Raw genomic sequence first — 17,396 nt, 5'->3', positions numbered from 1 at the left:
AGCCCCCTGTAATTTTCTCGATCGAACTTTTTAAAAAATACTGGGACAGAACACATAAAGACGTGTGTAGCGCTGATGTCTTAATCAGAAGACCTTTACTTTCGTATTTTTATTTTCAGGACGTGACAGTGCAATCCCTGGTCATGCCTTTATTGGGCTGAGACAACAGCCAGGCCTCTCAGAAACTCACAGATGCAATTCTGTGCCTTTTGTCACTGACTGCGGGGGGGCGGGGGGGGGAGGACAATGCTTCAGGAATGTCCTGGTGGAGGCGTGCAGCAAAAATTCACTAAGTACCACATTCTTGTCAGGAGCTGGGTGAGGAGGAGGCTTCAAGCTGAGAACAGACAATCCAGCACTCATGTCCGCCTCCTCCCTCGGGGATGTGGGCTGCGCCTGCCCCGTCTCTCTGCGTCTCTCTGTCTCTCCAGGTGGTGTTTCAGCCGCGTGCACAGAGAAACGAGCTCTTGTGTGTTTGTTCTATTTCTATGATCAGCCATGCGGTCAGCAAGCTCCTTCTACAGTGCACGCCTAACTCCCCAACCCAACAGACTTTGTCCAGTAAGAGAGACAGAAAAGCTTAAGCTGGCACCCAAATTCCTACTCTGCGTATAGTGCCAGGACCTTGTCATTTCATATACAGTGATGGAAAAGAAATTTTTTTTTTTTTTTTTTTTTTTTTAAGTAGGCTTCACAACCAGCGCAGAGCCTGACGCAGGGTCTGAACTCACGAACCCAAGATCAAGACCCGAGCTGAGATCAAGAGTCAGGTGCTCAACCAACCGAGCCACCGAGGCCCCCAGAACGTCTTACTGTGAGTGACCAGAAAGCACAGTTCCACAGAGCTCTACAGGAGGGCTCAGAGTCCAAGGGGCTGCACCAGGGGTGAGCTGGAGTCTGAGGGCTTCTAACTCGGCTGGGCGGACAGCCTCTGCTCTTCGGGGCTGGGGGTCTGAGCCAGCCTCCAGGCGGTGGTTCACGGGGTGGGGAGCTGAGAACCAGGGGCCTACTGGGACAGCAGCGGTGCGAGTGGACAGGAGCGGACAGGCGGGAGCCAGGGTTCAGGTTCCCGCAGCTGGGGGTGGGGAGACCCAGCAGGCCAGTTCCACTGGACTGGAAAGGCACATGAGCAGCAGCTGGGAAGTCTCTAGCCTCAAGTAGGGGAGTAGGGGACGCCTCACGTCTACGGCGCTAAGGACATCCCCAGACGAGGGTGCAAGTGACGTTGCTCTCAACACTTCCAAAAATGAAAATGGCTTTGCTGAGGGCAGTACCTGTCTGGACGAAGCTGAGGAAGGAAGGGACGGCTCACGTGTTCTCTCAAGAACCATCTCTGCTGTGAAATCCACAGAAGTGGGCCAACCTCACCTGAACGAGTCAGCACCGAGTGGACGCCCGGGGAACCCTGAGTGCAGGCCCTCCTCCGAGCGCGTCCTCAGGCTCACCCAGGACACCTGAGGTGCTGGGGTCCACCCAGGGGCCTGCCTGGACACCCCCACTCCCCTAGCACAGCACCACTGCCTGGCAGGCTCAGCCTCCAAAACCACCCGCTGGCAAAATGCCCAAATCGCGACCAAATCCACGTTTGAAAACTTGGTTTTACCTGTGCCAAACGGCTTTCTGGCAGGGAGCGTGCCTCAGTCCTGCCCGAGACCACACAGCCCCCTCCCGCCCATCCACTGAGACCGCACGACCCCTCTCCTGCCTGTTCCCCGAGGCCCCAGGGCACCCCTCCCGCCTGCCCCCCAAGACCACACTCTCACCTGTCCCCCAAGACCACATTGCCCCCCTCCCGCCCACCGAGACTGCACGAGCCCTCAGCCGCCTGTCCCCTGAGACCTCACAGCCCCCCTCCCGCTGTCTGCATGGGGCCTTGGGTGAGTCTGGAAGCACACCACGAGCCCTTTCCTGTCCTTCTACACACCCGCCCAGGCGCCCACTCAGGGATGCACACACAGGTGCATCGCCACTGACCCACTCGTGTCTTCACTGCCGGACACTCAGGCCACCACCCCCGACTTTATTTACAAACAAGACAGAAACACTTCAGGCCCAGGACCTTTTGATTTCCATGTTTCTCCTTCAGCAAACCCCCAGGGGTAAGGTGGCCGGTGAGCGGATTCCACCACCGAAGCTCAGACTTCCATTTGGTTGAGTCTTCACCCGTTTCAACAACCACGTGTGAAGACACTGGAAGGGGAGATATTTTTAAAAACTCAACACAGGTTTTTTTCTCAGGTCAGAGAGAAACACGACATTCAAATAGGATCGAGGAAAGCCATCTCAGAGATGCTTTGTTTCCGCCTCCCTGACCTCAGAAATCTCACATCTCCTTAATTTGTGGCCTGCGAAAACCACGTTTTTGTTCACAGAAAGTCACTGGAAATCAATCATGCAACAATTCAAAAGAAACTGTTTTCAAAGTCTTGGAAGAGAAGATACTATACTTGTACCAAACTGATCTCTTCTTTTGTGTTCATTAAGAAAGCATATTTGTACAACCTAAAAATCCACTAAAAAATTTAATTTATAATTTATATTTATGAATTTATTTCTATTAAATTATTATAACTTATAATTGGGATGAATTATAGATGGCTAGAAATAACATTTTAATATTTAAATCCCCAATAGGAAAAAAAAATAGAAGACTTCTCTTTAGATAAACAGAAGCAAAAAGACTTTTAATTCCTATTTTACGTTATATATAAAACAGAATTTTTTACAGTCAGAGTAATTTGTGAAGGGCCATGCTGTCAGCAGACACTTAAGAGGTAAAGAGCGTTTTTTCCTGGTGGCCACAGAGAAAACACCACTATCATAAGCTCCTTGTTGGCCCACAGTTCTAATTTATTTGCCACAAGGGCCTTCCCACTCACCTGCTAATAACTCATTTGTTTTCACTGCTCTGCCAACATATTTGTCTAAATACATAATAAAAAAATGTCAGTTTTCTACACTCCCTAAATATAAACTCATGGGGACCCTACCTTGCTACTATTCTTACCTTCTCCTCACTTCCAAATACGCTGTGTCTAAAAAGAAACCAGGCTCCAAGAAGTAGGAAAACAATAAAGGATAATCCCCACGACCAACCCTCTGTGCCCCAAGCTGCTGTCATCACCAACGCACAAACGGCCCCTCAAGGCACGAAGAACGGGGGTGCCGGGTGCCCATCTCCACACTGTAACAGGCCATCTCCCGGCCAATGGCCTGTGTGCAGGTGGGCAATCAGACCTTCCCCAGTTCAGAACAATGTTTATGGAACCGGGATATCCCGGTCACTGCAAATGTGAAACTGTCTAGCCCTGTGATGAGGGCAGGAAGCAACAGAGAATGCCACTGTCCTCTCCTCGATTCCCACACGTGGCGGTTAAAGCAGACGTGGAGCCCCAAGAACCGGTCACTTCTCTCACATCCAAGGTTTCAGAAAGGGCTGGGAACTTCCTACTTGAACAACATCACGTGACCGTGGGCCCAAGAGCGTGGTGAGAGCCGCAGATCCACGGGGCCCCAGCCCCCAGCCCCCAACCCCCAATCACCGGGGAAGTCACATCCAGGAGTCGGGCAGGACGCCGACCGCGCCGTGTCTGCTTGCCAAGTTTCACCCCAGGGGGCTCGCTTCTCGCAGGAGTCACAAGCGTCCAGCTGCTGGATAGCTCAGCGTGTCTTCCAACGTCCGGTCAGAGCCGCCTGCTCTGTGAACTCTGGCTCTGCCTCTTTCCTCTAAAAGTTAACACGAAGCATCTCTTTGACTCTGCAAGATGTTCAAATATCTGAAGACAGAACTTCTCCAAAACTTGCCCTACCTGGGCTGCGGCTTCCCGATTTTCCAAGCACATGTCACTGTGTCCAGACCCTTCCCTGCAGCCCCCCGCTTCCAAGGCCCTTTCGTCCCCCTTCACAGCCAACACTCTGAAAAGTGGACTGCGGTGGCCGCTGCGTGTCTCAGTTTCCACCCGTATCCCTCTGGCCTCCACTATCCATGGAAAGTTGTTCCAGCAAAGGTCTCCGATGGCCTCTTCGTGAGTTTTGTCTCAGACTACTCAGCAGCATGCCACACAGTCGGGCAATTTAGTTTCAATTAAAAAATTTTTTTGGAAAAGACTTTATCTTTTATTTTGAAGCAATCTCAAACTTAAATAAAAAGACAATACAAAGAATATTTTTTCTTGAACCGTCTGAGAATATGCTGCATACACACCGCCCGATACGCCAAATAATTTAGCATATGTTTCGACAAAGACAACCTCTAGATTCCCCCAGATCAGATGACGACTGATACGTGACCAGTCGCCGCTATCCCTCAGACCTCACTGGAGCTTCCCTGGTGACCTCAGTGCTGCTCACGGCAAACCACGCCACAGCATCAGAACCACACGCTGTACCCACTGTCCTGTCTCTCACTCACTCTAGAGCAAGCTCCAAAGTCTTTGCTGGACTCTGACGCCCTTCATTTCTGCGGAGTACAGGCGCTTAGCTTGCAGAATGTGTCTGTTTCCTCACGATTAGACCCATGGAGCCTGGGGGGTTCATGGGTGAAGAACAGCATTTAGGAACCAAGTCTGGGTGCTGGGTGTGCTCGTGGCTATGGGCATGCTGCCGCCTGCGGGCCTGCTCAGCACACAGAGCTAAACAATATGAACATGTGGGACGCCTGGGGGGCTCTGTCAGTTAAGTGTCTGACTCTTGATTTTGGCTCAGGTCATGATCTCACAGTTTGTGAGTTTGAGCCCCAGGTTGGGCTCTGTGCTGATAGTGTGGAGCCTGCTTGGGATTCTCTCTCCCTCTCTCCCTGCCCCTCCCCTGATCATTCTCTCTGAAATCAACTTAAAAAAAAAAAATATGTACACGCATGCACACATTCCACATGTTTCAGCCACACTATTTCTAAAATTTTAGTGTTTATTCATTTTTGACAGAGAGACCGAGCACGAGTGGGGAAGGAGCAGAGAGAGAGGGAGACACAGAACCCGAAGCAGGCTCCAGGCTCCGAGTTGTCAGCACAGAGCCCGACGTGGGGCTCGAACCCACAAACCACAAGATCATGACCCGAGCCCAAGTCGGACGCTTCACCGACAGAGCCCCCCAGGCGCCCCAGCCACGTCTATTTCTACGTGCATGCATCATTAACTGGAAACTGAGTTCACCCTAGTACTATCAATTACAATCCAACACACAGGGCCCCTCTACTTTTCTGTCATCCTTAACCAGGACCCTCTGTGTGACCCTTCTCCCCTCACGGCTGTTGCCACCACCTTCAGGGAAGCCCGGGCCCTGTGTGTGTTCTGATGCTCCACACGGGGCCACCCGGCCACACACAGGAGCCCTGCTAACCCCAGGCAGGCTCTGACTCCCTGAGTCAGGTTAGCTTCTCACACGCTCGCCATCCTGCCGTTGCCCTCACCCACATCTCGTGGCCCTGCCAGTGGCTTTTACACGGATTTGTTCCAGAAGGGAAGACAAAAGAAGAGGAAGAGAGGGTGCCTTCCTTTTTCCCTTTGTTAACTGTGGTAAAATATACAGAACATAAAATTGACCATCTTAGTCAATTTTCAGTATACAATGGCATTAAGTACATTCACATTGTGCAACCGTCCCCACCAACCATCTCCAGAACTTCATCTTCCTAAACCAAAGCTCTGTCCCCATTACACCAACTCCGCGCCCCCCCTCCCCCCGGCCGAGCCAGCGCCCTCCCTATGGAATTGACTCTTGCGGTTCCTGTGTAAGAGAAACCACACAGTATTTGTCCTTCTGTGTCTGGCTTATTCACTCAGCATAATGCCCTCGAGGTTCATCCATGCTGTAGCAGGTGTCAGAATCTGCTTCCTTTCTAAGGCTGCATCGTATTCCACTGTGTGTATGTGCCACACCATGTTTTCCCCGTGCACCTGCCGACGGATACACGGCTCGTCTCCAACTTCTGGCTACGGTGAACGCTGTATGAACGTGGGTGTACGAATATCTGCTCGAGTCCCTGCTTTCTATTCTTTTGGTATATACCCACACGTGGAATTGCTGGATCATATATTTATTTTTTTTTATTTGTTGAGACACTGCCATACTGTTTTCCATAGTAAAACCATTTACCACACCAGCAACATGCAAGGACTCCAGTCTCTCACTCACCCACACCTCTTACTTCTGGTTAGTTCATTTGTTTTGGTAACAGCCATCCAGGTGGATACGCAGTCTATCTCACTGTGGTTCTGATCTGCATTTCCGTAACAGTTAAAATAGGCTTTTCATATGCTTATCAGACATCTGTGTATCTTTTCCAGAGAAACATCTACTCAAGTCCTCTGTCCATTTCTGAGTCAGGTTGTTTGTTTCTGGTTGTTGAGCTTCAGGAGTTCTTTATGCATTCTGTATGTTAGTCCCTGATTAGACAGCTCTGTGATTTCCAGTCTCTCCCGTCTGTAGGCTGACTTTTCATTCTGCTGACAGCATCTTCTGAAGCACAGAAGTTTTAAATTCTGATGAAGTCTGACTGATTTACCTATTTTTTTCTCTTGTTGCTTGTGCTCTTGTGTCACGGCCAAGAAATCATTGCCAACTCCAGCATCATGAGGCGTTTCCTCTAAGTTTTCTTCTAAGAGTTTTATACTTTCACCTCGTACGTTTAGGATTTTTATCCATTTTGAGCTAATTTTTGCACAAGGCATAAGGTAAGGGCCCAATATCACTCTTTTGCACATGTACACCCGGTCTTTCCACCACCAACTGATGGAAACACTGTCTTTACACCAATGAACGGACTCGTTATCCTTGGCAAAAGTCATTTAACCACACATGCAAGGGGTTTTTTTTCTGGGATCCCTACTCTATTCGCTGGTTTATGTCTGTCTTTATGCCAGTACCACACCATTCTGATGACTGATTGCCTGTCCCTGCCCCACGCCCCCCACCCCCCCAGCTTGGCAGCTGTCCAGATGGCGGCAGCCCGCGTCCCAGTATGGGACCCTGGTCTCTAATTCCAGGATGAGCAGAGAAAACCTTATTTGAAAATTATTGTATGTGCTTGTTCTAACCTGTCTGGGCACCTGAGCACCTTGAAGGCAGAAAAGTAATTTCAAGTATTACTCGAAAATACTGTGTGATAAAAAATCTGCAGGCTCCTGGGGCACAAGACTACTGCTGAGACACTGGAAAATGCCACCAAACATCTAAAGAATGAGCACCAGTTTTCAGTGTCTTCCAGAAAACAGGGGAGGAGGGAACTTTTGCACCCCCTCTAGGAAGCTAGGATTACTCTTTCACCAAAGCAGACAACGATAGTACAAAAGAAGAGAACAATAGTCCGACGTCTCTCCAGAGCTTAAGCACAAAATCCTGAACAAAACAGCAGCAAACCAAATCCAGCGATGCACAGAAAGAATTATATGCCATTGCCAACGGGATTTATTGTAGGTATGGTAAGGATGGTTAAATATTGAAAAACAATAAAATCTACCATAGCAATAAGCTAAAGAAAAAATAATTCTATCAAATGACACAGAAAAAGCATTCTACAAATTCCAACAGCCATTCATGACCAAAAAAATCTCAGTGAGTTAACAACAGAGGGCAACTGGTTCAACTTGTTGTAGAGAACCTGCCAGAATCTGTAAGCATCACGTTGAAAGGTGAAACACGGTCTTCTCCCTGAGGGAGGAGGAAGGCAAGGCCAGTGGCCCTCCTAACTCTCTCTGCTCAGCACACGTGCTAGGCCACTACCGTAAGGCAAGAAGAGAAATACTGGCATACAGATTGCAAAGGAAAGAAATAAAACTGCTCTTATTTGCTGATGTGATTGTTTGCACACAAAATCACAAAGAATCTCCAAAAGCCTCCTAGACCTAGTGAGTGAGCTGAGCAACCACAGTAAGACACTAGCACGCACCTGCTGGGACAGTGAAACAGCAGAGAAATCTGATCACTCGTCCACTGCTGGGGGACACAAAATGGCACAGCTATTTTGGTTAACACTTTGGCAGTTTCCTGTAAAACTGAACATGCGACTACTGTGTGAACTAGGAAGTTCCTTCCTGACCCCTGACCCCAGAGCAAGGAAAACTCCCGCTCACACATAAAGCTGCTCATGTGTGTTCACAAGAGCCCCAAACGGAAACCACCTGGCCATCCTTTGGGGGAGTGAAAGGATAAACACCCCGTGGTGCACCCCTACCAGGCAAGGCCACTTGGCATTAAGAACAAGTACACCGTGGATACACAACACCAACAGAATGACACCAAGTGGAAAAAGCTGACTCAAATGGCTACATGCTGTGTGATTTCACTTATATACAATTCCTGAAATGACAAAATCATAGAAGTGGGAACAGATGAGTACTTGTCAGGGGCCAGGCTCATGGGAGGAAGTGGGTCTGGCTACAAAAGGCAATAGGGGGGATCCTTGCAGTGACAGTGCCATCCTGTATCTCGACCGCAACAATGTTGACATCCTGGCCAGGACACTGAACTACGGATGCGCAAGATGTTACTACGGATGGAAACGGAGTAAAGGGTATATGACTTACAACTGCATGTGACTGTATAATTATCTCAATATTTTAATTAAAAGTGTACACGTAATCAAGATAAAAACAGCCACAAAGCAGGCCTACTTAGCAAAGGTCAGGCCCCACACAAGGAAGGCAACCACAGGTGACCCTTGAACAACATGGGTTTCAACTCCATGTGTCTACACATAAGCAGATGTCTTTGGATAAATACCATATAGTACTGTAAATGTAGTTTCTCTTCCCCCAGGATTTTCTTAATAACGTCTTCTTTTCTCTAGCTACTTTATTGTAAAAATACAATATATAACACACAAGATCTGTGTTAATCTAAATGGTTGTTGGTGAGGCTCCCAGTCAACAGGAGGCTATTAGTGGTTAAGTTTTCAAGGAGTCAAAAGTTATATGTGGATTTTCATCTGTGCTGGTGGTCAGGGTCCAAACCCGCCTGCTCAAGGGTCAGCTGTAGCAGAGTCTATGGCACTCGAGCCAGCAGGGCACAGGCCCTGTGTGGAAGAGCGAGCGGAGGCAAGTGATGGCAGGGCGGGGCTGGGAGACGGGTCATGAAAAGGAGGACTCACTAAATAAGAGCAAGGTTCCTCATTCTTGGAGAAGGGAATTATAAACTCAGTAAGGGGAAAAGCTAGAACGATGGTACAGTGATGGATGAGACAACAGCAAGTACCAATATGAACTCATAGTTTTCAATATATAAAAACAAATATGTGTATAAAAGCGGGTGGATATCTATGCACACTTATAACATACACTTCCTGGCTTTGTCTTGCAGGGAGCTTGGGGACACATTTTGGGTTTCCCAACACCACTCCGCACTGGAAGGAACCAGAGCTCCTGGCCGAAACGGGTGACTTCAGGGCTGGACCAGGAAAGGTACAAGAGGACACCAAAGACCTTGCTGGGCTAGGAGGCAGGAAGCAGGGAGCAGGGAGCAGGGACGTGTCCAGATGACACAGCTACAGGCTGGAGAGGCTCTTCTGGCCCAATGAGGGACAGCGGAGTGCGAAAACAAAGGACAGTGAAAGAGTACACTCCCTGCACAGATGAGGATCTACGCTGGAATGGAGAATAACTGAATGAACCAAGGGGAAGGGGAACTGCTCCTGGAGAATGCCAGCTAAGAAATGCAGAAGCAGTGATGGGGTCAGGAAGCCTCCCCTCCGTCATCTGTCATCACAATACTTAATTCAGGCAAGAGACGCCAGCGGATGCTGCGGGGCTGGGAGAGAGCTGGGTGAAGACCAGGTGCCCACAGCCTCCCAGCGCCTCTCCACCAAGTACGAAGTCGAAGGGAGAAGGAACAACTTACAGTGGATACAGCCCGCAGATGCTGTATGGGACTGCACTGATGGGACCAAACTGAGCACCCCAGGGATGTGGCAAGATGGCGTTCTGGGTCACTTAATGGGATGCCGTGGGAAGAGAATGGAGTCATTTCTGTGATGTTCCTGCCAGAAACGCAAAACCTTAACGGTGTTATGATGAAACAGCAGACAAACCCCCAGTGAGGAATATGCTGCAAAGTACCTGGCCTGTAAGTTTCACAGACATCAAGGCAGGACTGTGGTCACAGAAAGAAACTGGAAAAACATGACAAGTATCCTTTTGCTGTTAAAGGATGTTACTGGCACAGCTGACCAAACTTGAGAGGGGGTCTCTGGGTGAACAGTATTTAGGGATTTTTTAATGCTTTTCTATGAGTCTGAAATTCTTGCAAAATGAAAGAACTAACATCACGAGAGACAACTAGACATCACAGGCATTCTGATGGAAGAATATAGTGCCATCCATGAAATATGGTTGTAAATTAAAAAAAAAAACTTGATTAGGCTCTACATCCCTCCACTAATCCAGTTTACAGGAAATAATGTGGGAATAAAATCAGAAAAATACAGATTGTGGCAAACTCCACAGGGCAAAAAACCTGGTTTCTTCAAAAATAAATTGTAAGGAAAGAGAGAGAGAAATCCACATGTAAAACAGATGTAAGATACACATCAACCAATTATGCAATATGGATTCTGTTGGATCCCGATGCAAACAAACATACATACGTCTATGAGACAGCTAGAAATCTGAACAATGTTCAGGTATTGAGGATATTAGGTGACCGGTGTTAAATTTTTCTAGTTATGGTGATGGTGATATGGTTAAGGAATGAAATGAAGTAATATGGAAGCAGGGAAAGGAGTAGAGGAAGTGAGTGAGCTGAAATTGTTAAAGATGGGGGACGGTACCTCTCGGGGAAGGGGACCTCCCTGGGGGTGGGGTCTCCACTGGCACCCATACAGGCAGTGGTACCTCCACAGAGATCTTTGTAGTATTCTATATACTTTTGTGAATGTTTGAAATTTCCCCACAAATTTTTTTTCCACAAAGTAGAATACTTAAATCTAGGTTTATCTCATTCTAAAGCTAGTTCTTGTTGAGTTTTCTATTTTCCTTTAAAAATAATTTAAATACTTTACTTACTGACCCCCTAATTAAATTTCCTTATGGTTCATTAGCCAACATTAAAAAAAAAAATGCTTCCTAGCCCAATGTTAACCCAATAGGTAGAACTACCTTTAGAGATGAGACTCACTCTAAAAAAGTTAGATATAAAGTAAGTTTCTTATTTCTCCAGACTTTTTCCTAATTAAAAATTAGCTACATTTTATACACGAGGAGATTTTCAATTAAAGAGATGGCTTTAGGAGAGGTAAAACCAGCTTCTCTAGAGGATCACAACATGGGTATGACGACCTCCTCCAGGGCATCTGAAAACACATCAGGTTTTCTGGTTGTCACCGCAGTCTGGGGACATCACGGGACTCGGTCAGGGATGCCGTCACCTGGCTCTCCTGTACGACGAAGACTTGCCCATCTCAGAAGCCAAGAAAATCCCTGATGGGAAACACCAGCTAAGAGGGGACATTTCGACAGAAGAAGGGAGAGGGAAAAAGGTCTGACTCAGGGTTGTTAGCTGGGGCGTCCTTTAGGCAAAAAACATGCCGTACAAAGGAAGCAGCAAGTAGGCACCGCTGCCGCCCTTGTATTAGATAGCGCTTCTTTCTCAAGCAGGGAAACTAACAGTCAGTTAGCTCTCAGACGCTGTCCACAAACGGTGGTTACCAATAGGCCGGTCCCTACTGAGTCAGACAGGAGCAGACAGATGCAGGAGGGACTACAAAGAGGGGAATTCTGACAAGTAAGAGGAGGGAGACACTGGTTTCCTGATGACAGAGGGCTCCCCCTGGTGGGGTGGTCAGAGTCCTACGAGAGAACAGTCAACAGAGCCCCATTATTGCCGGCAAGTGCGGGACTCCAATACCTTCAGACCCCTGCCTCTTTACTTTCTGTACGTTACCTCATCTGACGCAGGGGGAAGCCCTTCAAGGTTCCCGATACAGGAGCCCTAACGTGAACAGGGCAGGACCAAAACCATGCAAAGGTTTTGCCAAAAAAAATGACCTGACGTCTGGCTGATGGCTCATGGCAGGAAATCAGTCGCCAGCCTAGTAGCTGCGACAGCAGCAAGGGTCCCCGTCACAGCACCCTTCTTCCCAGGGCTACCATGGGAAAAATCAAATGTGTGGGATGGAATGGAGAAGAAACAAACTGGGAGGAGCAGGGGCACCTGCTTCGAAGTGACACTTGCGAGGGATGGAAGAGAAAGCTTGCCTCACAAGGAGGCTAGCAATGAGAGGAAGAGGTCATTTCAGTCTAAGGATAATGCAGGAGGCAAACTTTGTTTTCACCATTCCTTCTCAAAAGACCGCTTATTCAAGATTTTGAAAAGGAGTTTTAACAGGTCAAAACAGGGAGGCAGAAGTAAACAAGAGCCATAAGCAGTGACTGCACTTGGGATTCTAGTGTGAGGCCTCGAGCCTTTTCCATCATGTCTACTCATACTGTTTCATTAGACGCTACTCTGCACAAAGCGTCAAAAAGTGTATCAAAGAACTTACCCTTCATGTTGGCAGCATATGGACTGTCATTCACCAAAGCGGAGTATGGCTCTTCATTTTGAGGCAAGATTCCCGCAGGCATGGTAGTCTGTTGAGAAAAAAACAGATTACTTTTTGAGAGTTTGCTTATGGGATGTGCATTTATGAATCACCTACAAAGTGCTGGACTTCTGCTGCTACTAGTCATTAGCTCTGTGTTTCCCCAGCATTGGAAATGTGGACAGCGTAGACGTGAGATGTGCTGTCAGTGTCAAATACGATTTTGAAGACCTAATACAAAAAAGACTAAAATAGTTCACTAATAATTTTTTTTAATTTTTTTGATATTTATTTATCAATAAATAAATTGATTTTATCAATAAATAAATTGAGAGAGACAGAGACAGAATGCGAGTGGGTTGGGGCAGAGGGAGAGGGAGGCACAGAATCCGAAGCAGGCTGCAGGCTCCGAGCTGTCAGCACAGAACCTGATGCGGGGCTCGAACTCACGAGCTGTGAGATCATGACCTGAGCTGAAGTTGGACGTTCAACCGACTGAGCCACCCAGGCGCCCCGATAATTTTTTACACTGATTTTAATTTTTTACTGATCAATATTTTTGATATGCTGAGTTAAATAAAATACATTATTAAAATTAATGTTCTGATTCTTATTATTAATGTTGCTCTTAGAAAATCTAAAACTGAACCCAAGGCTCACATGATATTCCAGTGAACAGTGCTATCTACAAGGCAAGGATATTACAGAGACAAACTGACAGCTAACAACACACACAATGGTGAAAGCCTAAAAGCCTTAATAATATTGTAATAACTTTGTATGATGACAGATGGTATCTAGACTTACTGTGATCATTTCATAACATATATAAATGTTGAATCATTATGTTATATACCTAAAACTAATATAATTATACTCAATTTGAAAAATAAATTTATCAGGGCACCTGGATGGCTCAGTCAGTTAAGTGTCCGACTTCGGCTCAGGTCATGATCTTGCAGTCTGTGAGTTTGAGCCCCACGTCGGGCTCTGTGCTGACAGCTCAGAGCCTGGAGCTTGCTTCAGATTCTGTGTCTCTTTCTCTCTCTGCCCCTCCCCCACTCATGTTCTGTCTCTCTCTCTCTCTCAAAAATGAATAAATGTTTAAAAAAAATTTTTTTTAATAAATGTATTAATACACTTCCTGCTTCAGGGCTTAGCTCTTCTCCTTATGGGGACATCTGCCCCTTTGTTATTGACTTACAAGATGTCTTTTTATATTAAGAATATCAAGGCTTCATTAAAAAAAAAATCACACACCAATGTGTCAACCAAGAAATCAAAGAAGAAAAAAAAATTATGAAAATGAAAACACAGTGGTCCAAAATCTTTGGGATGCAGCAAAAGTGGTTCTAAGAGGGAAGTTTATAGCAATACAGGCCTACCTCAAGAAGCAAGAAAAGTCTCAGGGTGCCTGAGTGGCTAAGTCAGTTGAGCGCCCAACTCTTGATTTAGGTTCAGGACATCATCCCAGGATCATGGAGTGCACTTGCAGCAATGAGCACAGGGCCATGCGTGGGCCATGCGTGGAAGTGCTGAGTCACTATTTTTGAATACCTGAAACTAATATAACGCTGAATGTCAACTACTTGGAATTAAAATTAAAAACTTAATTAAAATACCACTTTTTTTTTTTTTACAGTTTATCATGTCTTGCATATGTTTATGGTGTATTTTGCCTACCAGTCCTGTTTTATATAGTCCAACCTGTAAGATTTTTCCTACGACTTCAACTTTTCTGCCCCAATAAGAAAACCTTCTCCAATACAACATGTAAATCCTAATTTAATATCTTCCATTTTGGAGTGATAAATGCTGTCCCTATTGCAGCATGACAGTATTGCTAAAGCATAATAGTTAAACGACAAAATTAAAGATGGCCCATCTTCAAAGAATATCATATGTATCCTAACGTGACTTTATAAAAGTCACCTTGTTAAAATGTCAATAAAACCCAAAGCAAGTGACACATTCAGTGCAATCCCTACCAAAATACTACCAGCATTTTTCACAGAGCTAGAATAAACAATCCTAAAATCTGTATGGAATGACAAAAGACCCCGAATAGCCAAAGCAATCCTGAAAAAGAAAAACAAAACTGGAGACCTCACAATGCCAGATTTGAAGTTATATTACAAAGCTGTACTCATCAAGACAGTATGGTACTGGCACAAAAACAGACACATAGATCAATGGAACAGAATAGAAAACCCAGAAATGGACTCAGAACTATATGGTCAACTCATCTTTAACAAAGCAGGAAAGAATGTCCAATGGGAAAAAGGGAGTCTCTTTAGCAAATGGTGATGGGAAAACTGAGCAGCGACATGCAGAAGAATGAACCTGGACCACTTGCTTACACCATACACAAAAATAAATTCAAAATGGATGAAAGACCTAATGTGAGACAGGAAACTACCAAAACCCTAGAGAACAAAGGCAGCAACCTCTTTGACTTAGGCCATAGCAACTTCTTACTAGGCACATCGCCGAAGGCAAGGGAAACAAAAGCAGACATGAATTATTGGGACCTCATCAAGATAAAAAGCTTCTGCACAGTGAAGGAAATAATCAACAAAACTAAAAGGCAGGCTGTGGAATGGGAGAAGATATTTGCAAATGACATATCAGATAAAGTGTTAGTATCCAAAATCTATAAAGAACTTACCAAACTTAACACCCCAAAACCAAATAATCCAATTCAAAAATGGGCAGAAGACATAAGCTTTTCCAAAGAAGATATCCAGATGTCTAACAGACACATGAAAAGATGCTCAACATCACTCACCATCAGGTAAATGCAAATCAAAACCACAATGAGATACCACCTCACAGCAGTCAGAATGGCTAAAATTAGCAACACAAGAAACAACAGGTGTTGGGGAGGATGCAAAGGAAGAGGGCCACTCATGCACTGCTGGTGGGAATGCAAACTGGTGCAGCCGCTCTGGAGAACAGTATAGAGGTTCCTCAAGAAACTAAAAATAGAACTACCCTATGACCCAGCAATTGCACTATTAGGTATTTACCCAAGGGATACAAAAATACAGATTCAAAGGGGCATGTGAACTCCAATGCTTATAGCATTGCTATCAACAACAGCCAAACTACGGAAACAGCCCAAATGCCCACAGACTGAAGAATGGATAAAGAAGATGTGGTATACATATATGCAATGAAGTATTACTTGGTAATCAAAAAGAATGAAACCTTGCCATTTGCAACAGCGTGGATGGAGCTAGAGTGTATTATGCTAAGTGAAGTAAGTCAATCAGAGAAAGAAATATCATGACTTCACTCATATGTGGAACTTGAGGAATAAAAGAGATGAACATATGGGAGGGGGAGAAAAAGAGAAGAGAGGGAAACAAACCACAAGACACTCTTAACAATAGAGAACAAGCTGAGGGTTGATGGAGGGAGGTGGGTGGGTGGGGGATGGGCGATGGGTACTAAGGAGGGCACTTGTTGGGATGAGCACTGGGTATTATATGTAAGTGTTGAATCACTGAATTCTACTCCTGAAACAAATTATCACGCTGTATGCTAACTAACTAGAATATAAATAAAAAAGAACAGAACAGTAAAATAAAACTCTTTGTAAGTCACCTACATTTATATAGCTTAAACACTGTTATTTTATTTATTTATTTATTTATTTATTTATTTATTTATTTAGAGACAAAGAGACAGCATGAGCAGGATAAGGGCAGACAGTGGGGGAGACAGAAAAAATCCTAAGCAGTCTCCATGCTGTCAGCATAGAGCCCGATGCGGGGCTTGATCCCACCAACTGTGAGATCATGACCTGAGCTGAAATCCAGAGTCAGGCCCTTAACCAACTGAGCCACCCAGGCAGTCCTTAAATACTGTGCTTTTGCCAACAACACGAATACGTGCCTTTTATTAAAAGTAATCCTTCTAACCAAGGAAAAATGGTGCAACAAATGGAGTGTTTTCTTTATTGGTCTAATTACCTGAGAGTTACTATACATACTTAGTGCTAAATTTTAAATTTTCAGAGATCTGAGGTATATAATCACCATCCCTTTGGGAAAGAGTCTATTTCCAGCCCTTTCTGAGACTGAGAGTTAAGGAGAAAATGAAGGGCATCCATGCAGGCCCCTTTCCATGCATGCAGCTGCCCATCACTACCTTCATCCACCAAGTCCGGTGGCCCCCGGCTCCACGAATTCAGCGACCTTCCTCTCTGCCTGAACACCAGTCCTTCTTCTGTCCCGCCTCACCTTCCAGCCTCCTCCGGGGAATCCCACTGCTTATCCAGCAGGTCTCAGTTCCTAACCTCTTGTCCTCATCTCATTAGACGAATTCTATGGAATCAGGACGGCAGCTCTACAGCAGCCTTCGCTTTAGGCTGATTTAGTCCCATCGCTAAGCTGACACCTTCCCAGGCCTCCACCTGCTGCTCTGAGTATCGTGAGGCCCTTCTCGTCTGGCTGGTGGGAACGTGAACTCCTTCCAGCTGTCTGAGAGCCCCAGAAGGTATTCTGCCCACTCCTTCTGTGTCCACCCCTGGCCTTGGGTAGCTCGCATGGTCAGTATTCAGTCAAACACAGGTCAGCGGAGCCCAGCAGGCCCTCTGCACACGTCCATGGCCCTCTCCGTGCCACTTCCTTCCCGCCAGGGCCCTTCACCGCAAATTCCAGCCACCTCAGCTCTCGGTGAATATCCAAGGTAGCTTTGTGTCTGTCCCCGTCCCACAAGGCAGCCTGGGAACTGCCTCCCGGGAGTCCAATCCTGGGCTCACACACGTCTTCTTCTTGTCTCTCACAGACATCATGGTCCCGAGCTGCCTGCTTTCCACTGTCCCAAACCCAGTTTTGTATATTTCATCTGGTTTTCTAGTTGTTTAAGGCAGAAGGTA

The 17,396-nt window shown here is 46.2% G+C and overlaps 1 protein-coding gene across 3 annotated transcripts in view; it reads right to left on the bottom strand.

Moving 5' to 3' along the window:
* Window positions 1–17,396, bottom strand: part of PTPDC1 (protein tyrosine phosphatase domain containing 1) — a 63,985-nt gene that overhangs the window by 17,302 nt on the left and 29,287 nt on the right. For all 3 annotated transcript variants that reach the window (XM_043566855.1, XM_043566854.1, XM_043566856.1), the window contains exon 2: window positions 12,473–12,560. In XM_043566855.1, the coding sequence (XP_043422790.1) occupies window positions 12,473–12,554 (82 nt within the window). In that variant the 5' untranslated portion in view covers window positions 12,555–12,560. The remainder of the gene's footprint in view (window positions 1–12,472; window positions 12,561–17,396) is intronic.

This window comes from Prionailurus bengalensis, chromosome D4 (genome assembly GCF_016509475.1).
Source record: "Prionailurus bengalensis isolate Pbe53 chromosome D4, Fcat_Pben_1.1_paternal_pri, whole genome shotgun sequence".
Lineage (NCBI taxonomy): Eukaryota > Metazoa > Chordata > Mammalia > Carnivora > Felidae > Prionailurus > Prionailurus bengalensis.
The sequence above is the reverse complement of the archived record's forward strand: the minus strand, read 5'-3'. Positions and strand labels throughout refer to the sequence as shown.